This window comes from Mesoplodon densirostris, chromosome 1 (genome assembly GCF_025265405.1).
Source record: "Mesoplodon densirostris isolate mMesDen1 chromosome 1, mMesDen1 primary haplotype, whole genome shotgun sequence".
NCBI classification, from domain to species: domain Eukaryota; kingdom Metazoa; phylum Chordata; class Mammalia; order Artiodactyla; family Ziphiidae; genus Mesoplodon; species Mesoplodon densirostris.
The window spans coordinates 88,424,756-88,449,111 of record NC_082661.1 but is presented as its reverse complement, the minus strand read 5'-3'; the positions used below and the strand labels follow the sequence as shown (position 1 = coordinate 88,449,111).

The following is a 24,356-nucleotide window of genomic DNA, read 5'->3' as shown; positions in this document are numbered from 1 at the left end:
ATGCACTAATTTCATTTTAGAAAGTTGTTTTTGAAAACCAAACTCCCCGTCTACATTATGTATGGGTGTGGTCAATGACTGTGGAGCTCTAAATGTTAACCGTTTTTGAATGAAATCACTCCAAGCCCATTTCCTTATGAAAGCTTACTAAAATATACAAATTACTGACTTCTAAAGCCTGGTACATCAGAAATCATCTAATCAGTTCTCGAGTCATCATTATGACCATCAGCTGTGGTATAATAGAGTGAGCACCTCTATCTCCATGAGAGGTAATAAAAGGTTACTGTTTATCTTCTATGCCCAGGTGGCAGATTCTGGTCTCACCCAGAATAATGATCTGTGATTTATGTGGATTTTGTGTCCTTGATTTTTAAAAACAGATAAATAAACAACGAACACACCGAAGCTCCTGAAATAGCCAAGGCTTAATTATGTCACCTTCGGTCAGTTTATTTTTAAATAGTGTATTGTCACTCTAAATAGACAGTCAAGATACAATCATGCACTATTTTCAGATGTCTATGACTTATTAATCAAGTGACCAGTATCCTCTCATAGGCTTTGATTTTGCCTTCCCAAGATCAACTCCTAAATTCAGAAAAATAAAAACTTCATGATGTCTTTTACCTTTAAATTATCTTGGGCTTCCCTGAGGGCCACTGGACAACCACAAGGACTTGTTCTTTTACCTTTGAAAAGAGAGGGATGCTAGAAGTAACTAGGTTTATTCATATGTTCTATGTTTTTTAATTAGCTCAACACTATAGTAAGAGTTGGATGAAAAAAGCTATTGAATCAGAGGAGCTCAGCCTTCCTTATATTAATTTCATTCAAATAAATTGTTGTTAATAATAAATATATTTCAAAGATAGCCCCTTACAGAAAGACCCTGCTATTCCTTATCTTCTGTGTGGTCTGCTCAGATTAGAGAGATTCGAATATCATTGTCCATTTGTTCTTATTTGACAGTAGTGTAAAGGGGACATCCTGACCGTCATTTCAAGGCACTTTTTTTTTTTTTTTTAATGTGCAAAAAATAGCAGAAAAAACCCCTGTCATCTTAAAACAATTGTGTAAGAAGCAGGAACCTGAATTTACCTTTGGGACAGACTGCTCCTTGGTTTTGGGAAAGCTATATGAACAAACCCTTCAATTATATAAATTTAACACAAGTATCCACCGCTAGTGCCGTCCCCCTCCCTGCTCTAAACCCAAGTCAAAAGATAAATGACAAACTGGGAAATTATGCAGTATCTGTGATATCAAAGTTAAACTAAAAAACAAAGAGACCTTAAATATCAGTGAGAAAAGACTCACTGGCAAAGGAACATGAACAAGTAGTTCATAGAAAAAGAAATATAAATAAAATATATAGATTAATACATAATATTTACATAAAGAAGCCTTTTAAAATATATAAACAAGGGCTTGCCTGGTGGCACAGTGGTGGTTGAGAGTCCGCCTGCCGATGCAGGGGACATGGGTTCGTGCCCCGGTCCGGGAGGATCCCACATGCCGTGGAGCGGCTGGGCCCATGAGCCATGGCCGCTGAGCCTGCGTGTCCAGAGCCTGTGCTTTGCAACGGGAGAGGCCACAACAGTAAGAGGCCCACGTACCGCAAAAAAAAAAAAAAAAAAATCACATGTAAGTAAAAATTCAATGGCCTAATCCCAGGCCTACAATCCCCTTGTAAATCTATACCTCTGATTGTCCATGATTTGAAAATAAAGGCGATCATTGCTGTTGGTATACTGAAAAAAGAAAAATAAAAGATCACATGATTAGTAGAAACCAATAGGGTAAATAATTGCCCCCAAAACTACCATAACTGGGCTTCATTAATAGATGTTTAGTGAGCAGATAAGAGGGTACAATTTCTCTGAACTCTGAATACATCACATGTGGAACATTAATATCTTAAGGGGACATTGACAAGACAGAGTATTCAAGATAGGGCAACACTGATTACCATAATCATGCAAATGCCCACTTTTCATCAGGTTCTTTTATGCAAAGGCTGAATAAAAGTTCATTACAGCAAGAAGCTGCAGAAACACTCTTCCTTCAGTTCTCCAAAGACAGTTTCTACTTATTATGGACTCTTTGTCAGCCTTTCTAGACACAGGAGAATGGACTACCATAGGGTTCTTCCATCTCTACAGTTCTAAGATTCTTTATCTTTTCTTGGATATACTTCTGTTTTCCCAGAAATGTTCCCAGACGTCAGTAGCTTTAACCTGACTACATATGGTAATGTGTACCAAATTTAGAAATATTTTAAACTCCAACCCACCCAAACTGGCTAACTATAGCCAGTGTTTATTTGTGTTCAGAGGAGAGGACTGAATATTTTTCTCTTTCATCTCAGAGGAAGCATCAGCTTTATCGTAGTCCAATTTACTATACCTTCAGCCAAAACTATGACTTTCTTTGTAACTCTTCAGCCAATGACCTCAAGCCTGACCTACAGCAGTCATCTCCCTGGGGATGAAAAAGGTTATTTAAACACTTCAGCCCCTAGTCATTAGGAGAATACAAAATTTCATTTCAAATTAGTGTTCTTAAGGTTAAGTTCTTCTCACAAAAGTAATACAGAAAGGAGTAGTGATTTAAAAAAAAAAAAAAAAAAACTGGAACCAGTGTTGACTAGACTTGAAATTTTCAAGTGTTCTCTCAATATTCCTTCTATGATAGGAAAATGCATTTCATTGATTAAAACTCTCCAAAACAATATGCTGTCTTAAAAACTAACATTCTGGGCTTCCCTGGTGGCGCAGTGGTTGAGAGTCCGCCTGCCGATGCAGGGGACACGGGTTCGTGCCCCGGTTTGGAAAGATCCCACATGCCGCGGAGCGGCTGGGCCTGTGCGCCATGGCCGCTGAGCCTGCGCATCCGGAGCCTGTGCTCCGCAACGGGAGAGGCCACAGCAGTGAGAAGCCCGCGTACCACAAAAAAAAAAAAAAAAAAAACTAACATTCTGACCAGTAGTTAACTAATAGAATAATGAAGTTACATTAAAGATTCTATTTAAAACCATTGCAATTCAAATAGGCTGAGATAAAGTTAATGTTTTCACTATCCATGTAAAAGGCAAACATAGTTAGGAAAACAATCAATAATATTGATTATTATAAGGACAACTATTTTTAAAACTTTAGCATTATGTATATGTACGAACAGCAAATGAGTACTAATTTCCAATTTTTCCTGTTTATTTATTATAGAGCATCTGGACATCTCTCTACCTTACATGTCTATTTAGAAAAACAATTTGAGGGGACTTGCCTATTAAAAGGAGAAGAGCTGGGCCTCCCTGGTGGCGCAGTGGTTGAGAGTCCGCCTGCCGATGCAGGGGATGCGGGTTCGTGCCCCGGTCTGGGAGGATCCCATGTGCCGCGGAGCGGCTGGGCCCGTGAGCCATGGCCGCTGGGCCTGCGCGTCCGGAGCCTGTGCTCCGCGGCGGGAGAGGCCGCAGCGGTGAGAGGCCCGCATACCGCAAAAAGAAAAAAAAAAAAAAAAGAAAAAAAAAAAAAAAAAAAAGGAGAAGAGCTTAAAATTATAAAAATGAGCAACACATGTCACTTAAAAGAACAGAACTAATTGTACTAGGAGCTGGATCTTTACATTAACCAAACACTGAATTTAGCTCTAATCTTCCTGGCAGACAAGGCAATAAGGGAAATAAGATGTGTTCTAAAATGTGTGCTATTTGATAAGAGCTCACTGAAAAGTTAACTCTTTCCTGGCATCAATTCTCTTAGAAACCTGTTAAGTGGCTCTTTATAAAGGGAGCAGTAAGTAACATAAGGGCCAATATTTTGAACTGTAATTTTGCCAAAGATTAAGAAAATATTCTTCAGATTGCCTTAATAAAGCCAAGTTCAACATTCAGTTATAACTTGGTGAAAGCATTTCTGTAGAGGATTTAAAAAATCTATTTCAGGAACACTGTATTCTGTTGATCTAATTTAATACAAGAACAGATTTTATGTAATTTAGAAGAGCAGTTGAATAATACACTCCTTAGGTCTTCTCTCTCAAATATCAGTTACCCCATGCCCAACTATATACTTATTACTATTATTATTTCTTACAACTACAAGAATGTTCATGAAGATAAGCACAAAGAAGAAAGTATGGCTATAATATCCCTAGCCAGCAATTATCATGCTAACATTTTCTGGTGTATCCTTCATAGATGATGGATAAGGATAGAGATCTATAAATAGTTTTGTTTAGTTTTTACCAAATTGGGTCATACTGGACACATTTTTATAACATTTTCCATTAACCAGTATATTATGAACATTTCTACATGTCATTAGGTATTTTTCTATAGCTTTATTCTTAATGCCATCGTATTGTTGCATTTCATGGATATACAATAATTTACTTAATCCACTGCTTGTGGACATTTAGGTAGTTCTCACTGTTTAAATTATATCTTACTGTATAATTCTAATTACATTCTTAGGACTAATTCTTTGCTCTTAGGTCCTTTTGATTTCCCTTTCACGGGGCTCATTGCACTTGTAATTATTTGTGTAGTGTCTATTCACTCACTGATAGAATATAATTTCCAGCCCTTGATATAGAAGACACTCAATAAATAAATACTTTTGATTAAATAAATGAATGTTTTAAGACTTTGGGGTACATTTTATCAAGTTTGTTTGAAAAAGTTGTGTCAGTTTACACTTTTCCTGAAAGCATGATAAGAGTCCCTCTTTTTTCCATATTCACTTTGGGTATCATCTCGGGCATCACCTTGACATGCAAAAAATGTCAATTAACTAAATTACTGTTTTAATTTAGATTTTTAAATTTTTTCATAAGTTTGGCAAGTGCTAAGAAAAGGTCATTTCAATGTTATCTGGAAAGTGCCTAAAATACCAGTGTTCAAAGCAACACTCTCTGGTCTAAGTTACCAGGCTCACAGACAATAACTTCAGGCTATAAATATTCAGAATTTTGACTTTTAGTCTGGAAAGGAAAGATTTTCATCTGCACGGAGGTGGACTATAGGGGTTCCTATGAGCCTGACATTCCGGGAAAGAGACAGGAAAAGCCAGTCAGGTACCTGTACCTTTTAATTGTTCTTTTCTGCTCATCACATTTCCATACGACATGCATTTTTAAAGGAGCAAAAGATAAAATATTCATTGACCGTTTTTCTTGGTCAATTATTATAAGCAGGGCTTCCCTGGTGGCACAGTGGTTGAGAGTCCGCCTGCCGATGCAGGGGACACGGGTTCGTGCCCCGGTCCGGGAGGATCCCACATGCCGCGGAGCGGCTGGGCCCGTGAGCCATGGCCGCTGAGCCTGCGCGTCCGGAGCCTGTGCTCCACAATGGGAGAGGCCACAGCAGTGAGAGGCCCGCGTACCGCAAAAAAAAAAAAAAAAAAAAAAAAAAAAAAAAAATTATTATAAGCACTTAATTTAAATTTATTTTTCCTCTTAGTGTGTTCACTTCTCTCCCCCATTTCCTGATACACTTTGAATAAATCCCACTGTGCAATCATATCCACCTCACCGGTATTAAGTACTGTTAGTGACATCAGTGTGTAGGCTGCAAAAAATACCTAACTTTTGAGAGGAGCTAGTCATGCAATTTGTGTGGCCCTGTCTTCACTTAAAGCCATCACATGAAAAACAAAAACCAAACCAAAATTAAAAAAACACCCCAAAAAAACTACCTCACTCATCCTGAGCAAAATGACACAGATTTCTTCATTTTGCAGTTGCTGAGGGTGTCAATTCTCTTGAGAGTCTACGATCTAATTCACACCCATAAATCACGGGTCATGGCTTCTGATGGGTGATGGTGTCAGTGCCTAGCGTCAGCTCATTCTGATATTTCCAGAAGATCTGGAATAATGATAAAATTTTCAAAGAGTAAATGGAAGTTGATACTTTAAGACAGCTGCTTGCAAGTGTACTTTCAACATCATTGTTCACACATAAAATGAAAAGGGAGGATACTAGCAATTTACAGCACCGAAACTGAAATTTTTAAGAGACACAGCAAAAGGAAGGACCATGTGTTCAAGGCGTTGATATCATATAGCTGAGATAGGTTGTCTTGCACAGGATATGTCAATAAGACCTGTTACTGCCCAAACCTCAAGTAGACCCTCAGTTTTCTCAGGGAATTCTACCATATTGCCTTGGTTGCTTAAAACTTTCAGTCTCTGAGACCATTTCACACTTCTCCTTTTATCTTAAACTTCCAACAAACCCCATTCTTAGTTGACTCCTCGTTTTGCTTCTTATTTCACTGAAGGTAATGGAATCAATCAGAATAGAATGCCCTCAACTTCCCACCATCAAACAGCCAACCTACTTGTATCTGCTCCCATGTACTCTATGTGGCCCTTGACCTGCCCCTTGCCCACCTCCACCTGAGTGTGGGCTCACATTTCCTCTCCCTTGCTGAAGGGTTTTTCTCCAGCATCAGTTTTGCTCCTTCCTAGTTGATCATAAAAATATGATCAGCATAAAAATATGTAGTTCTTTCCCTAACTTCATAAAAGCCCCTCCTTTCCCTTGGCCCAGACCTTTCCAGGTACCACCCCATTTTCTGCTTCCCTCTAAAGCAAAATTCCTCACGGGTTGTCTAATTGTTGCTTCTTCTGCTTCCACCCATTTGTTTCTCTGTTTTGAGCCTTTGATTTCATTTATTGCTTAAGCAACTGTATGACAACAAAAGTGGTGACTGCAAAAAAGACTTCATCCACATTCCACTAGCCTAAGACATCAGTTCTTGTTTTATTTGTGCTCACTTTTTGTATTTGCTCATTGGTGTATGCCTTTTACCCTGTTCCAATCATAGACTAGGAATATTTTTTTATGCTACTCTCCTTGCTTAAGAGTATAATTTCCTATCTTGCTACACAAGTTAAAGAATTCTTATTTTAAGAATTAAATTTCATCTAGTTGATATGTGTAAAATTCATTTCACCATCCACTATTTTGGGCCATTTACATGGTATTTTACCACTGTTACTAATACTGCTTTGGTTAAGCACCTCATGTACCTCATTTACCAGTAGCCTTTGTATGAATTGTTTGTCCATGTATATTGTAGAGAAGTCATTTAAAATGTGGTATAGCTATCCTATGATATAGTGGCTGGTATTCTATCTACTATGGAAAAAGTATAAGATCCTCTGTAATATCATGTCACATCAAGTTGGACCTGGGATGGGAGGATGGTTGCCTCATCTTCTTCCTGGTTACACTTCACCACTGTTCTTTCAAGCCCTGATGGCATGGATCATTCAGTGGCCATCTTCAAGATTCTCCAGGCCAGAAGTAGACACAGTGTCCATGTTCTGGCATGCCCCATACTTCAGGAGATCACATTACTCTCCCAAGAACTCTCTGTATGCATTACTTTGGTGGCATCACCTGATCAGACCTGTGTGTTCTGCAACTTAGCAAGCATCCAGCCAAGGAACTGGACACAAGTCACCTCATTTACAATCTCTGTGCATCTCCTCAAGTGCTTCTCTCCAGGAATATTGTCTTCCTTAAGGCCTAAAAATCACTTTTCCCCATCCCCAAATCTTTCTTTACATAGACTAGGGAGAGGAGGGTACTGGCTGGTGTGTCCATTAGTAAGTCCTGCAGGGATATTCTGGCAGCTTGACTTCCAGATAGTTCTCTTATGGGAGAACATTTGTCCCTATCTGCTCCCCAGCATTGGGTCTAGCATAAATCTCACAACTTCTGGATAATAGGAAAATCCTATTAATATCCTATTACTATTACATACCTTTCCTTTCTTCAAAGTTTTCCTTGTTGCTTTAATTTTGGTGCAGTTCTTGTAAACAGTATGTGTGGCAAGCTTCTTGTCTGCTTGCTACTCTGGACCCACCATTCACCCTTCTGGTCCCTGCAAAAGGGCTGACTTGTAGGGACCACACCAACTTCTTCCCTTGCTCTCTGGCTGAACCAAGGGAGGGAGACTGAAGTTAATTCTTGGCTCCTTCCTGTGATGTCACCTCTATGACCTTCAACTAAGAGTCACTGTTCCTCTCTGGGTGTCCTACTCTACATGATTCTTTCTTTCCAGGTTCTGGGAATCCCACACTCCCTTTGTCCTTTTGGGCCTAGGAGTGGGAACAGCCCTGCTGGCGTTCACCCAGTATAACACTATGCCTTGTACTTCCACTCCCCATGCACACCTTCCAGAGTGGGCCTTTCTCAAATTATCCTGTTTCCAATATGTCATCTTACTGAGGCCCTGCCTGATACAGAATATAATTGAATTTGATTTTCAAACTCAATCTGTGAGTTTTTGCCTTTTGATAGGAGAATTTCACAATTGTAGTAAAAATTTATATACTTAATTTTATTTCTTCCACTTTATTGTACATTTGTATATTTTTTTTCTCTCTTTTCCTCACTCTTATTAGATTGATAAGGTTTCTTTTTATCTTTTTCTCCTCCGCTCATAAATTGGATTTCTATTCTGTTACTCATAACTTTCCTGGCTTTAGCAGTTAGTTTTATATTTCTATGGATATGTGAAAATTAAATAATGTCTTCCAACTTGCTCATTCCCTACCAGACATATATTTTTTCAACTTTACTAATAGTTGTCTTCCCAACTGTAATAATTAAATCTTTCTATTCATGGATCAAAAAATAAGTAACAACTTTGCCTTCCTACCACACTCTATTACTAGCTTTATGCTTCTCCATTTCTTGCACTGAAATGAAACCTTTAGAACATTTAACTGCCCATACTCTCCCTATTGCCCAAATCTTGAGTTTGTATGAGATAATTATAGGATTTCAATCCCAGACAGTCAAAAAGTTTTTCCTCACAGAATCTCTCTCCTGTTTCAAAATTCTTACCAGAGTATAATATCCAGTTAACTGTCATATTCCATTTAGATATAATTGTAAGTATTATGAAATTCACTGTTCATCAATGTTTCCTGAACTTTTCATCTTCCCTATCAAGAGATTTGATTTTCATTTGGTTAGAAAATTTTCTCAGAAAGGTACACAGGTAGGATATTTTCGGAGCCTTTGCAACACGCCAAAACTTCTTTACTTTGCTCTCACATGGGGATGAGAACTTCCCTTGATAGAGGGATATTGCCAGTGGTCTGTAAATATAAATGCAAATTGTCTGACTCAACCAAGGTTACAGATAAGAAGTCTATTACTAGTCTAGTTATCTTTCCATTATCAATTGCCTTTGAAAGTTTTGTTCTTTGTCTAGAAGCCTTGTAAGATTTTCAACTATGATGCCAAATGGTGATTTCCTAAATCCATCATTCCTTCCACATTTATTAGTGAGCATAATATATATAGTGTTGTATACTGTAAGGAAAAGCTTTTTCTTCTCATTCATTCATTCATTTTTGTATATTAGTATGAACTCACGGTTGCTTAATTTATTCAGTAGGCAATATCTGTTTCTATCATTATTTACTGACCCTCAAATTGTCCCGGATTTGCCTAGCCCCTTTAGGCTGGCTTTCAGTTCTTTTGACATATTCTCATCATCTCTTCTGTACTTTCTGGCACACACACAAAAATTTTCCAGGCTTGGGCTTCCCTGGTGGTGTGGTGGTTGAGAGTCCGCCTACCGATGCAGGGGACACGGGTTCATGCCCCGGTCCAGGAAGATCCCACATGCCACAGAGTGGCTGGGCCCGTGAGCCATGGCCGCTGAGCCTGCGCACTCCACAACAGGAGAGGACGCAAGAGTGAGAGGCCCGCGAACCTCAAAAAAAAAAAAAACAAATTTCCAGGCTTATCTTATACTTTTCCAACCCCAGCCCTGGAATCAAGTACATCTTCAAAGAGCTCTGGGCTTCTTTTGTTTTGTTTGTCTGTCTGTTTTTCTTTTGTTATTTTTTTTGTAGAGAATGGTATTTAGTAACAGATCTGAACAGTAGGTATGCTCAATGTTTTTGCAATGGCATTGCCCTTAGGCTCTCTCAATGGAAAGAGTTAGGGCATATATATCTCCACACACACACACACACACACACACACACACACCTATATACATATACTATCGAAAACACAAAATGACTGATATATCCAATTCTAATTTTACATACCGCAGGGTTTATTCCAGTTTCCTCCCTTTCCATATTTGTAAATCCTTTATCTAAGAGGGAGAAGCATGGACCCCATAACCCCAATATATTTGTTTGTTGGATCAACCCCCAAGGTAATCAGTCTCTTCTCATCCTCACTGCCCCCTGAGTGGGCATCCTCCTCACCTCATTCTGCAGTCACCCACATGTATGGATGCTATCCTTATCTTGCGTGGGCTCACATGCCACACCATTGCTACAACCCCACTCCATGCAAAGGCCTTTCTCCTCCCTCTTGGGTACCACCTCCTTGCCCTGGGCCACTAGCACCCACTCTCCAATGTGGATGCTTACTTTTGCTCAATTTCACCTACTGGCTTTAGGACCAAATTATTTAAGCAAGAAAGAATGAAGGAAAGAAGGAAGGAATGAAGGCAGGCATTTAGAAAAAAAAATTATCTATCTATACATATATGTGTATGTATATGTATACCTATATTTATATGTATATATTCCAAAATTCCCATCGCCATATTTGATGCCCTTTCTTTTATTACTTTATTTTCTTTTTCTTATTACCAAAGCAAGTCATACAAGCAATGTAATACTGATAAGTGTAGGAAAGGAAAAACTTTTTCTTCTACCCTCTCAGGTTTTGTATCTAAGAGCCTACAATTAAACTGAGAAAAGACAGGTTAATAGGAGAAAAACTGTGTGTTTCTTTATAGATGTTAATATTTTCACATGCACAGGGGCTTCAAGAAAAAAGTGAAAACCCAAAGAATCAGTTAAACCAGTGGACTTATGTCTGTATCGTTTTTAACAAAGGGTAATAAATTGTGGAGAAGTGAGCAAAGGAAAAGGGGTTTGGGGCCTCTGTGGGTAGTAAACTGTGGAAAGATGACTAGGAAATATATGGGAGACAAAGTTTGTTTAGTTAGGCAGATAAGAGCTATATTTCTCCTCTTCCTGGAGAGGAAAGCACATTTACAAATGGAAATTTATATCACCTTTACGAAGGGAAATTTATGTCCCGGTTTTAGGCAGAAAGGGGGAGGCAAAGAGCTCTTCCTGTGTCACCTCTTCTCAATTGCCTTCAGCTCAAAATTATCCTTATGCCAAAGTAGCCTATTTGGGGGTGGTATGTTCTGATTCCTTTCACAAGCAAAAACAAGAAAGTAAAGAGTACTTATAACCGGGCCAGCTGCATGGGCACGTCACACGGAGCCCTGAACTCAGAAGGCTCCTGTACGTGGTTCAGTGCTCTGCTGTCACCATCCTAAAATTCTTGGTAATTGTTGAACAAGTGTAGGGGAGGGAAAAAAACATTCCCTCTACCCTTTTGAGTTCTTGGTTGAGGCCCCCTTGTTAATAAAAAAACAGGTTAACAAGAGAAAAAAACAAACAGAAATTTATTAACATGTATACTTCATGTATATGTGGAAGATACCCAGGGAAAATGAGTAACTCTCCAGATGGCCCAAGCCACTACCTTAAATACCATCTTCTGCTAAAGACAGGGAGAGACCAGTTACGGGAAGTTACCAGGAAAAGCAAGGTAAACAAAGGTAAAATTTGTTATGCAGATTGAAGTCTGTGCCTTCTCTAATACTAGTAAGATTCTCTTGTGATTTAGTCAAGCTGAGATTCCTGGTACTGAGAGGCACAGAGATTTCCTTTATAAATGTAAATGTCCCTTACAAAAGGGGAACTTCTCTGTTTTAGAGCTTCTGCTGTGTCTGAAGGCTCTCAAAAATAATCAGTTTAAGGTAATAATCCCTATGCCAAAGAGGCATATTTTGGGGTGGCATATTTTGCTACCCTTCACAAGGGTCCCTGCATTTTCATTTAACTTCCATCATTCCTTTCTAAGAAAGTATGCATGTTTTTATTTTTATATATTTTAAAATGAAATCACAGGTGCATATTACGTTATCTGCTTTTTTCAGCTGAAAAGTTTGTTTTATATGTCAATATGGTATATGTTCAGCATTGTTTTTAATACCTGCATAATATTTAATTATATGGATGTACCATTAACTTATATAACTAATTGCTTATTACTGAACATATAGATTATTTCTACCTATTAAACATAGATTATTTCTAGCTTTTTAACATTACATTTGGGTTAATAGGTAGGCTTGGGTTAAAATCCTTCCTGCATCACTTACTAGTTGTATCACCTTAAAACAAATTCATCTATCTGAATTTCAATTTCCTCATCTATAAAATGGGGAAAATAATAGACCCTCATAGTGAAACTGAGTCCCCCTAAAATCGAGTTCCCCTGCTGAGTTTACGACAAACCTCTCTATCTGAAATTTTATTCCCTTTTTTGTCCCAAACCTGTTCCCCTCAGGATTGAGGGGTATCAAAGAAAAGGGGATTGAAACCAAGCAGGACCCTGCGGGGCCCTCCCGGGTACAAAAACCCCTGTGCTCCATGTTTTCTTGTTTGTAAAACAAGGCTTTAGTCTTCTAGACCTTCCTTCAGTTCAAAGAGCAGACTCAAGTAGTTACTAATTAGGAAAGTGAGGGAATTCAGAAACAAAGGAAAAGCAGTCAAGAAACAATAGTTCAGCAAGGAAACAGAGTCCTAGTTTCCCAAGAGATATACATAACAATCTGAGGCATATCTTTGAGTTGTTCTGCAGAAACAAAGACCTCTGTCCAGGTGAAGGATGGTGACTACATTCTGAGCACAAGCACTAGACCCCAGACCGGTTGGAACCAGAAGGTTGATGATTGAGATTCCTGAAACTTCACCTTGTCACGTCACCACCAACCAATCAGAAGAAAGCCCAGGAGCTGTAAATCTCATCCACATGTTGCCTTTAAAAACCCTTGCCTGAAAGCCAATAGGGAGTTCGGGTCTTTTGAGTGTGAGCTGCCCATTTCCCTTGTTTGGTGCCCTGCAAATAAATGCTGTACTTTCCTTCATCACAACCTGGTATCATTAGATTGGTTTTGCTGCGTGGCAGGCAAGCAGACCCAAGTTTGGTTTGGTAACAATAGTTATTTTCTATTTAAGGGTTAAATGAGATACTACATACAAAGCACTTTGTGCCTGGTACATAGTATTTGCTTAATTAATTTTTCCTCAGTTATAAAATGGGAATCCATCTCACAGTGTTTTTGTGATGATTAAATGAGTTATTATATGTAAAGTGCATATAGTAAGTTCTCAGTAAATGTTAATCTGATTATCAGCTATAAAGCAATTCAGAGATGATTGATAATAAATTATCAATTAAAAGACCAAAAAGTGAAAAACAAACTCTGTCAGTTATTTATAAACAGACAAAAATACTTTAAAAAACAGTTTACAAATGCTTCTTTGACCCAACTATCTGAAACCAAGAGGAATTACGTGGCCAAACCTTAGTTTACTCTGGTAAGTTTCTGGAACACAATGGATAGTTGTACGTTTTATTTAGATTACTGGGCCCATTTTCAATCATGCCATTGTTGAAGAGGGAAAATTTTCCCCTACCCTCTGGGTTCTTTTTGCTGGTATAATAATTAGATTGACACAAGACAGACTAATAGGAGAAAATCAAATTAAATTTTGTGTGTACAGAGGTCTCATAGATATGGAACCTAAAGAAATGACCAGAGCAGGCAGCTTTTATACTTTTTAGACAAAGAAGCTACACATTTGTGAAGAACTGACAAGACACAGAACTTTGGGCTTGGGGCAGTAAAGTAACAAGTGTTGTTTATACAGCCTTCTGAGCACTGACTTCTCTCTCTCAGGTGATAAGAATGTCTCCCTACCTCCTGATGCAGGGAGGGTACCTTTCACACGGGGGATTTATTTCCTGCTTTCAGGGAGACAGAGGAGGGTCAGCGTGTCCATCTTGTATCGGCTGTTTCTTAAATAATTCAAAATAATCAATATGCCACTTTGGCACATTTGGGGGCAGCCTGCCCTAACACGATTAATTCCAGTTTTAAAACCAGAACAATATTCCCTCTTCATCTGTGTTTTCTACAATGAAGAAAACTAACATTTTCCTTTGACTGGTTCCATACGACTCTTTTTATCTAGCTCTCAGACATATTTTGGACTAAATTCTTATGTCTTTTAAATTCTTCTCTAGTAGTAGACATTTGCGATGTTTGTTCGTGTATCTGGACCGAAGACAAATATTCATCGCTGCCTATTTTAAGTATCTTGAACAAATTTAAAGTGGTTTCTCTTCCTATTCTTTTCCATCTTATTCTCTTCTTCAGGGCCCAGATCCTGCAAGTCTGGACATGCCCTTCGAGGGGCAGCCCCAGGCGAGGTGAAGTGATCTAGGGATTCCCCTAACAAGCCTGAAACTGAAACCTCTAAAAACTCATCTTGATTTCTTTCCACATTCCTTTTCATTTGCCTTTCTGGCACAGTCCTCCTCTTTAGCAAATTTCTTATGCCTCCAGAGCCTCTAAGCCGGCTGCACGTTTCCGTGCCTCTGGTCTTGTGGTCCCATCTCAGCTGTGGGGAGGTTGTGCCCTCTCTTCTGAAACCCTCCTTGTTTCAAAGGCTCTATTATTTAGTCGGAGGCATCGTTGCCTCAGGGAGGATCAGCATTATTAAGGCAGGAATGTAAAAACAAGGAAAAAATTATTGTTCAGCTTTTGTGTTTCAAGAATAGACTTTTGAAACCCAGAGCTGAAACAATAGTGAAAGAAAAAAACATATATATCAGGGCTTTTTGAGGGAGAAAAGGTTTTTTCAGTTCCAAAAGGTTAGTTTTCAGTATCAATAAAAAAATCCCCTAATGAAGTTTAACAGAAAAATTACCTTGTAAAGAAAGTAGTTGAAGAACCTACCAGGCTAGAGAGTAGAAAAGTGTTGCCCCAGAAGAGGGGTGGAAAGTGGCTCAGAGCACATGGATGGCATGTGGGTCAGAGAAGACGTATGTCCCACTTCCTTAGGGGTTGAAACCTTGGAGGGTAGCTGAAGAGACTCTACTGACAAGTTTTCAAAATGCCAAGATGGGGAGCCTCCTGTCCTAAGATGGAGCTCTGGGATGGCTGGAAGCCTCATAAAACCCACACAGAGCCTGGTGCAGGCTTATTCACCTCGTTCACCTGAGAAGGTGCAGCGTGCAGTCAGTGCTTCCAGGCCCTGGGAGGGATGAGAGGGTTTTGTGTGTGTGTGTGTATGTGTGTATGTGTGTGTGTGTGTGTGTGAGAGAGAGAGAGAGAGAGAGAGAGACAGAGAGAGAGAGAGAGACTGCAGGGCTCTCAGGGCTGGGACTCAGAGGGGCTGCTACAGCAGTGAGTACACCTGGGGATCAGATGAGTTATCAGATCTCAGTTGATGACAGCCACCTGAAGACCACATGGGATGGCATATCTGTGCACCACCAGTGTCAGTACGTGCTGATAAATGGAGACCTCTGGATGACAGAGTGGTAAGGAGAACAAGTATCCAGGACACTGGCCAATGCCTAGACACCTTGGAAGCCCCCTCTACTAGACACTGTTGGTCCCACCCCACCACCTTTATTTGACCAGTACAGCACCCTCAGCTGTTGTGTTGGCTGATAGTAGCTTGTGGATCCACCCTTCTCCAGAGAATTGCCCTCACCAGGGAACTGCCCAGAACTACCTGTGAGGTTTACTGCATACCCCCTGCCTCCACCCACCCAACCAGGGAACCAATGACTGACTGACATGGGGTACAAACACCTGTCCCCCTTGTCTCAGCACCCTTCACTTCTGAAAGGGTTCCGGTGTTCAGGTTCCAGTCATGTTTCAGTCCTTTGGTTCCGTGGGGAGGAACTTTGGTTCCAGGTGTTATTTTAGGTCAAACTTTTCTCCTCTGGGCATGCTTTGGCCACATGACTTGTGGGTTTTGTTTTGCTGTCTCTGAAAAACAACTCAGTGCCTTTTTAGAAACAGGACAGGGCTAGTTTGGGCGGTTCAACAGTTATAAGGAGCATCGACTTTGTAGTGGCACTCACACTCCAGGGCTCCCCAGCAAGCTGAGGCTAGATTTCAGCAGAAATCTCATTGTGTTTAGCTTTTTTGTTTGTTTATTTTTTAAGCTTTCTTTTCAGCCTCCTCTTCTGCTACTCTGTCAGCCACCACTTTGTATTTTTCCCACATTGACCACTTGTAACAAATCTCTGTCTCTCTGGCTTTAAATCTTCTGAGAATCTGGACACGAGATGATTGTTAAGATGCAAAACAAGGGCTGGCAACACTTGGCATGAGAGCTACTCTTCCCCAACCAATCACTAAAAGCCTGGACGTGGTCTTAGAATCCTTTACAAAAGACGTTCCCAGAAGTGCCTACCAATTGATAGAATTGGCATGGGAGCTGAAACCTATCTGTCATGGGATGTTGGTAGCAGTCAGGTCCTGCAAAAAATAAATGGCACCTCAAACTTGGTGATTTGAAGAGAGTTTATGAGAACAAACCTCTGACCTCATTTCCCTCCTCTATTTCAGTGTCCTTCCAGTGTTTCCTATTGGCCAACCCCAACTGGAATACAGAAGGCAAGATAGATCTCTTTGGCACAGTGCATACAGATCCCCCTCCCAGGGCACAGAGCAGGATGGAGATGGGTGGAGAAGGGACATAGGAGGCACCAGAAAATCTCTGACTCAGAGGGGAAATGATCTTTCTAGGGTACTGGAGAACCAGAGGCAGAGCTATTATTTGGGGATACCTGGTACTGACTATACACTGATGTGTCCTGCTGATGCTGAGAATGGTTCAAGGACCAGGAAACCTGGTATCTATAAGCCTTCCATCAAACGGAATGACCTATGGTGTTAGAGTAAGTTCTAGAATGGTGATTGAACACTTGGTATAAAAGGACAGGATTTTAGCCAGAATTATGTTTCCAGGTAGAAAACCCCACCCCGTATGGACAGTGTCAGTTTTATTTTCTTGTCCCTATCCCACCTCTGCTCCCAGGGACCCTGGGTCAAGGAAAGCCATGCTGAAATATGCTACATCTGTTCCTGCTCTGTGGCTTCCTGATGTCCCATGAGATTTTGTATCCTTAGCTAATTAAATGGGAATTTGATTTAACCTTTTATCATGTGTACATGTGGGTGTGGTTTTCTACTGTCAGACTAGAGTCCAGGAGAAACATTTCTCCATCTCTGACCTAGAGGAGAGTAAGACTGATTCAGTTTTGCAGAAGAATCAGAGGTTTTTTTTAGGTGAAACCCATGAACTTGATTGAAAAAGTATAATGACATTGATTTAGGCTGTTGAGACCATTTTTGCCTCATGGTTCTTGATTGTATTCTGGGTAGGAGAGGTTGCCGGATCGCCAGGTTCTAGGTAGGTGAGGTGCTACGAGGCCTTCCTTCCTTCAGGGCTGCCCACATGTGAGTCCTCCTTTTCTAACGGCTCTGCCCCCTGGACCTACAGCAGACTTGGGGCTACCATATCATAAAACGCTGTTTTCCATACGACTTCTCTTCTTTCCTTCATCACTGAACCTCGTCAAAGACTCATTACACCTGCGACCCACTTCGTGACCCACTGCCCCTCTCCACTCCTTAAACCATGATTAGTTTAAACATTCCCTCCCACGTTTTGCTGCCAAATGGATGCCAGTGACTGTTGTCTAATTAGATTGTTCTGGCCCTTCCTTCTCTGTCTTAAGATGATACGGTCATTACTTCATCTTGCAGTGTTCTTGTCTTCGGACCCTCCTCTCTCATCCTTTTCGTCTTTTCCTGGTGGCTTCTTCTCTGCTTCCATTATTACTGACTTTTCCTTTTTCTGTTCTCCAAACGTATAAGTATTTCCCAAGTTCCTTCCCCGGCTCCTCCACCAAGAACTCCTACTCTCTCTTTCATTTTTAGAACCCTCTCTATACTTTTTTCCTCAGCAAATATCCACTCCCTTTTCTTTAATTACCCCTGCTTTGAGCGTGACTCCTAGATTTATAAAATTAGTCTCTATTTGGGTACACAGCCATCTCATTCCCACCTACCTGGTGGCTATATCTACCTACGTGAGCGGCCAGCACAAACTAAACTAGTCAAAGTCAAACTCATTATGTTCTCTTGCAAATGATTACTCCCTGATGATTTATCTTTCAGCACCCTAGCTTGATACTTTGTATTTGTCTTTGTTCAGTGGCTTTCTAGAGGCTTTTCTGTCTGCCAGCCTTGCTTCTTCAAGAACTGTCCCATCCTAGCTACATGGCCACAGTCTTACAGGGTTCAACCTTCTCTGGCCTCAGATGATTGGCTAAAGGGTGGATCCACAGTATGCCTGTGGAGAGCAGCAGTACACGGTGGTTGATGGCTTGACTCTGAAGTAAATGGCAGGATTTTAATCACTAGGTTACTATCCTCTAGACAGGTGGCATGGGTTTCTCTGATAATAAAGTACCTACTTCATTGGACTGTTATGAGTATCAAGTGAGATAATACATGTAAATTACCATGGAAAGCAGTTATTTCCTGGGATGTTTGGATTTGAGAAGAAAGCAATGTCTGTTTGTTATTTCCTCTCAGTGGTAGAACTTGAAAGATATAAACCTAAGGAGGTATTAGTGACCACGTCTGCCACGTGGAAAAAGCTCCTCTGTAAGATGGAAAGTTGGTTGACAACAGCTTGCAGGAAGGATGGTAGGTGAGAGATAGGATGGCATTTGGGTCCCTGCTTCTAGTTGGCTCTAATTGCTCCCAGGGCTGGGTTTCAGCCCCTCTTTGGATTTTGTGAACTCTTTTTGCCCAAGCTAATTCAATTTAACCTTCTGTTATCTGGCTGTAACCAAGAGTAACACCTTTAGCTCCCAAGTTCTTCTGATTACCAGGTCCTAAAGTTCCTGAACTATCTGTGGCTTAGTGTCCTCTTGTCCATTTCCACTGCTTCCTTCATTTTTCTGTGCAGTGCGTATACCTGCTTATCAATCTCTGTGCCTACAGTCTAACCTACAGTCTCATTTAAAAATAATTTTTTCTCAACTGCTACTTGAGCATGCCATGCTCTTTCTCCAGAACCTCCTAGGAATCTTCACTGTCTTCTGAGTAAAGGATAATTTCCTACTGGTGGTTTTACTTACCTTCTCAAGCTTCTCTCGACCCTCCCTGCCCTGCCAGCTACTCGCCACTTTTTACACTGCAGCTAAATAGAATGACTTGCTCATAATCACTCTAGACTGGGCTCTCCTCTGTGTCATTGCTCACCCTGCTGGTTTCCATCAGTCCCCTCAGCTTTTCTGCCATCATTTCTATAAAAGCCTCACCACCTGCAAAGCCTACACTAAATTACATTGTTTTTTCCAAAAGACTTGTCTTTTTCCATAAGACTTGTCCCTAAGCAAAATGACATCTCTTGAACCATCAGATGTCTCATTTATGGTGTTTGACTCTGTTTTCTACTATAACTATTTGTGTGCATAATTTATTTCTTCCACTAAGTACATAGAGGACCAGTGTCTTACTTGCCACTACATAGCTACTACTGTGCTATGCTACTACATACAGGGCATTCAAAAAACATTTTTTTGAAGATAATTGAATCAAGAAATAATGTTCTATGGTAGACTGGGACCAAAGAAGTTGAATGTATGTATTTGTGAATGTGTGTTCATGCGTGTGTGTGTTGTGAGAGAGAAACAAAGAACCAGAGAGAGAAAGACATATTTGAAGAACAGAATTAACTTCCACACCACAAATGAATTCAAGATGCATACAATTTGGCCAGTGACACCAATTTTGCCTTGTACTGCTATTTCTGTTGTCACTATGGCAAAACTGATTTAATATTTTTTTTACCTTAGTTCATATTCTGTATAATTCTTCTCTAAGTTTCTATGTGTTCTATTTTTATTAAGTATTATAATTTTATAATTCAATTTCCAACTTTAAAAGATAATCTAAAGCATTTTTTTGCCTTATTATATATGTTTCTTAATGTAAGTATAGGAAAGGCAAATTGTGCTTTTAGTTGAAATCAGTAAAGTTTCTTTTTTTTTCTTTTTTTTTTTTGTTGGAGTATAGTTGCTTTACAATGTTGAGTTAGTTTCTACTGTACAGCAAAGTGAATCAGTTATACATATACATATATCCACTCTCTTTTTAGACTTCCTTCCCAGTTAGGTCACCACAGAGCATTGAGTAGAGTTCCCTGTGCTATAAAGTAGAAAATCAATAAAGTTTCAAACTGTGTTTCCTATTAGTTTAGCTGATTGCATACTCAGTTTAATAGTCATCTAGCAAGTGATGACTAGATATGCAGGACTTTTATGTAACATATGCAATACTTACTTTTTCAAAGAATCTTTCCATTTCTCCTCTGTAACATATTTCAGGATAAACTGATCCTTTAAATGAGAATTAAAAAGAGTAAGAAAGCATTGGTATTCTGGAAAAAATTTAATATTATTAAAAATAATTGCCCACAAAATAAAGTCTTTTGCTTAAAATACATAGATGGTATGTATTTTTCCTTTTTATTCAAATATTAACAGTTATTTTTCAAGAGGAAAAACTTCTGCATAACAAAAATATCGAGCAGGTCATCATGGTTTACTAATAGAAATTGTGATTATTGAAATCTACATCTATGGGAAATGTGTGCACATTCCATTTTATTGAGGTGTAACATTTGTAAGTCTTCATCTCATTTCCTGCTTAAGTGCCTTCCTCTTTTTTTTTTTTTTTTTTTTTTTTTTTGTGGTACGCGGGCCTCTCACTGCTGTGGCCTCTCCTGTTGCAGAGCACAGGCTCCGGACGTGCAGGCCCAGCGGCCATGGCTCACAGGCCCAGTCGCTCCGCGGCATGTGGGATCCTCCCGGACCGGGGCACGATCCCGTGTCCCCTGCATCGGCAGGTGGACTCTCAACCACTGCGCCACGAGGGAAGCCCAAGTGCCTTCCTCTTTAATGTCTACCCAAGGCAGGCAGTCAAGTAAAAAGCCGGAAACCAGAAAGTAAGTGGAATCATATAGAAGATGAGATTTATGATTACTCCAATTCCAATCTTAAGAATACTCATTCCAGATGGATTAGAAGAAGAGCAAGCTCTAATGAAAAACTAGTTCAAAAGAATCTGAGCCATTGTATAATGTCTACACTTGGCCTTGAAGGGGAGCAAAACTTTCCCCCTACTCTCTTGTGATCTCCAGCTAGGCCAGAGAATTAAGCTGACATAAAACAAATTAACAGGAGAAAAGCATACAAATTTTATTTTTACATGTACATGGGAGCCTTCATGGGAAAATGAAGACCCAAAGAAGAGGCCAGGCCTAAGTGTTTATATACTAGATTGAACAAAGAAAGTTGTGGAAAAGTAACTAACATATATGGGGAAAGCAAAGGAAGATCAGAGTTATTTTAACAAGGTCTGTTTGTATAGAGTGCTCTTGGCCTCCACTCCCCGTCTCTGGTGATAAGAATGTTCCTTTCCTCCTGGTACCAGGAGGGCATCTTTCAAAAGGGAGTTTTATCTTCTGCTTTGGGGAAGAAAAGGGGAGCGAGGGGCTTCCCTGGTGGTGCAGTGGTTAAGAATCCGCCTGCCAATGCAGGCGACACAGGTTCGAGCCGTGGTCCGGGAAGATCCCACAAGCTGTGAAGCAACTAAGCCCGTGTGCCGCAACTACTGAGCCTGCACTCTAGAGCCTGCGAGCCACAACTGCTGAGCCCATGAGCCACAACTGCTGAGCCCGTGCATCACAACAACTGAAGCCTGAACGCCTAGAGCCCGTGCTCCGCAACAAGAGAAGCCACCGCAATGAGAAACCCATGCACCACAACGAAGAGTAGCCCCCGCTCGCTGCAACTAGAGAAAGTCCGCGCACAGCAATGAAGACCCAACACAGCCAAAAATAAATTTTAAAAAAAGGGGGGGGGGAGGGAAGGTGAGAGCATCCTTCTTGTACTTGCTGTTTTTCAAGTACCTTCAGCTAGAAATAATCCTTATGCCCAATGGCATACTTTGGGGAGGCATATTCTGCCAGTATTCAGTCTTAGTGTGGATTCTGATGGGGTTTTAAAGGTGAAGAGAGCAAAATGACCAAGCTTTAGGAAAAAAGGGCCTGTATAGGAAGGGATATTGGGAAGAATGTAGAACATTTTTTTATTGGCATTGGCTCTTCCATGTGGGTCTCCAGATGAGCAAAGACGGAGGGAAGATAAATTAAAGACCAATAACTAACAGTGAAATAGGGCTGGTTCATGCACACGTCTCTGTTCTGGTTAGTATTGACCTGAGAGCCCCGCATAATTATTCATTCTAGAGAATGAACTGTAGCCAAACTCCAAATCCTTTTTTTTTTCTTTGTAATGGATTATGTTTTTTAAAGAATGGGTTTACTTCTTTCCTTCTTATTTTTACTTGGGGAAATAATAAAACATTAAGTAATGATACCATAGCAAACACTAAAGCAATAGTCAGGGGAAGCAGCCAAGGAGTAAGCCAGATCTCCCATCTGATATAAAACATTACTGGGCTTCCCTGGTGGCGCAGTGGTTGAGAGTCCGCCTGCCAATGCAGGGGACGTGGGTTCGTGCCCCGGTCCGGGAAGATCCCACATGCCGCGGAGCGGCTGGGCCCGAGAGCCATGGCTGCTGAGCCTGCACGTCTGGAGCCTGTGCTCCGCAACGGGAGGGGCCACGACAGTGAGAGGCCCGCGTACCGCAAAACAAACAAAACAAAACAAACAAAAAAAAACATTACTTGATAAACCAGAAAAAAAAAGCATGCAGATTACTGGCAGTGGACAGCATTTCAGGTTTTGGCTTTTCCTTCTTGCATGTTTAATATGCAAAATGTGTGCTTGCTGCATTACTGGTCTAAGCAGAAACCCCTAGGAACGGGACACAGGCCAAACACAGACCATATTCCCTGTGACTGTAGCCATCTGACAACTTATTCTTGTTTTCTTTGTCTTTTGCACACAGTCTGTTTCCCAGAGATCTTTGTTTATAAATACTAAGAAAAGAAATAATTTATTGTGACCATTGACTTCTTTCCTCTAAATGACTACTGTAACAACTTGAATTACCTTGAAGCATAAGAGGAGCTTTCTGAGGGCTGCATATCAGGCTATGGAATTTTGCTTCCATGGCAGTTTTGATGACAATGACCACTACCAAAGCAGCTGGCTAATCACTGAAAATCGAGAAGAAAAACTACTTTTTAGAAAATAACTTCTTATGATTGTGTTTTCTAATCTTTTTTAACATACCATCCTCAATCTAAAGTAAAAATTTGCAGTTTAGAGTATTTTTGTTAGTTTTCCTGAAAGGTAAAACCAAAAATGTTTCCCATTTTCAACCTAACTGAATAATATTATAATTCTAACATAGCAGTTTTGATTATTCATAAAATAAAGATAGCATAAGAGAGAAAAATAAAAACAAAAGGAAAAAATGGACATATCACAAAGTGATTTTGGTAATGATGTTGCCTTATATTTGTATGATTCCTTGTATATTTTAATGTATGTTCATATACAGTATCTTTCTGAGCTTTACAACAATCCTTCTACTATAAAGAGTTTCAGACCTGGAACCCAGAAGAAATAACTTGTTTACCCCTGTAATTGGGCAACAAGAAAAAAAAATAGCCAGAAAATAGTATATCTAAAAAAATGTTCATTTGATGACAGTTTTTTTATCTTGGGAAAAGATATACCACAAAACTGAAGCTGGAATAGAGCAGGTTAGCTAAGGGACTGGTAATGCAAGACTTTTGACTTGCTCCAAAAGCAGGAATCAGCATACATATATGCTCCAACAATAGCCTCATGTTGCTACTTCTTTTCCAACATTCAAAATTGCTTTCAAATTCCATGTTCCCTTAAACTATTTCTATTACAACTTCATCAAACTCAAGAAGCTTCTGAGCTTGAACAGCAACCATTTATCCTTTCTTTCTTTTCCTCTTTCCTTTCCTTTTTTATAAATTTTTTCCCTTTTTCTTCTCTAAATGCTTTAAGAAACTTCTTGCCACGTTTGTTATAGATGTGGGGGAAAAAAAAGAAAACTGTAGATTTCTCCTTTTCTTTTTTTATTGATAATTGGTACTGAATACTAACTGTCTTTGAATTTTCTGTGCATTGATAAAAGTCATAATCAGATTGGAAACTGTCATATAGTAATTCTTGGAAAGAGTACAAAAGAATAGTTTGTGCTTTTGAGAAAAAAAATCCCCAAAGCACCGAAATTCCAAGTATTGTTACTTCTATTAAGAATCAGAGGGGGACTTCCCTGGTGGCACTAGTGGTTGAGAGTCTGCCTGCCAGTGCAGGGGACACGGGTTTGGGCCCTGGTCCAGGAAGAGCCCGTGTGCTGTGGAGCAACTAAGC

At 40.0% G+C, this 24,356-nt stretch overlaps 1 protein-coding gene across 1 annotated transcript in view; it reads right to left on the bottom strand.

Annotated features, from left to right (window-relative positions):
• Nucleotides 1-23,112, bottom strand: part of FGF2 (fibroblast growth factor 2) — a 90,949-nt gene extending 67,837 nt beyond the window's left edge. Inside the window, exons 1-2 of the mRNA XM_060096363.1 lie at nucleotides 23,052-23,112; nucleotides 20,315-20,370 (exon numbers count right to left, since the gene is read on the bottom strand). Of these exons, the coding sequence (XP_059952346.1) occupies nucleotides 20,315-20,370; nucleotides 23,052-23,112 (117 nt within the window). The remainder of the gene's footprint in view (nucleotides 1-20,314; nucleotides 20,371-23,051) is intronic.
• Nucleotides 23,113-24,356: the final 1,244 nt, after the last annotated feature.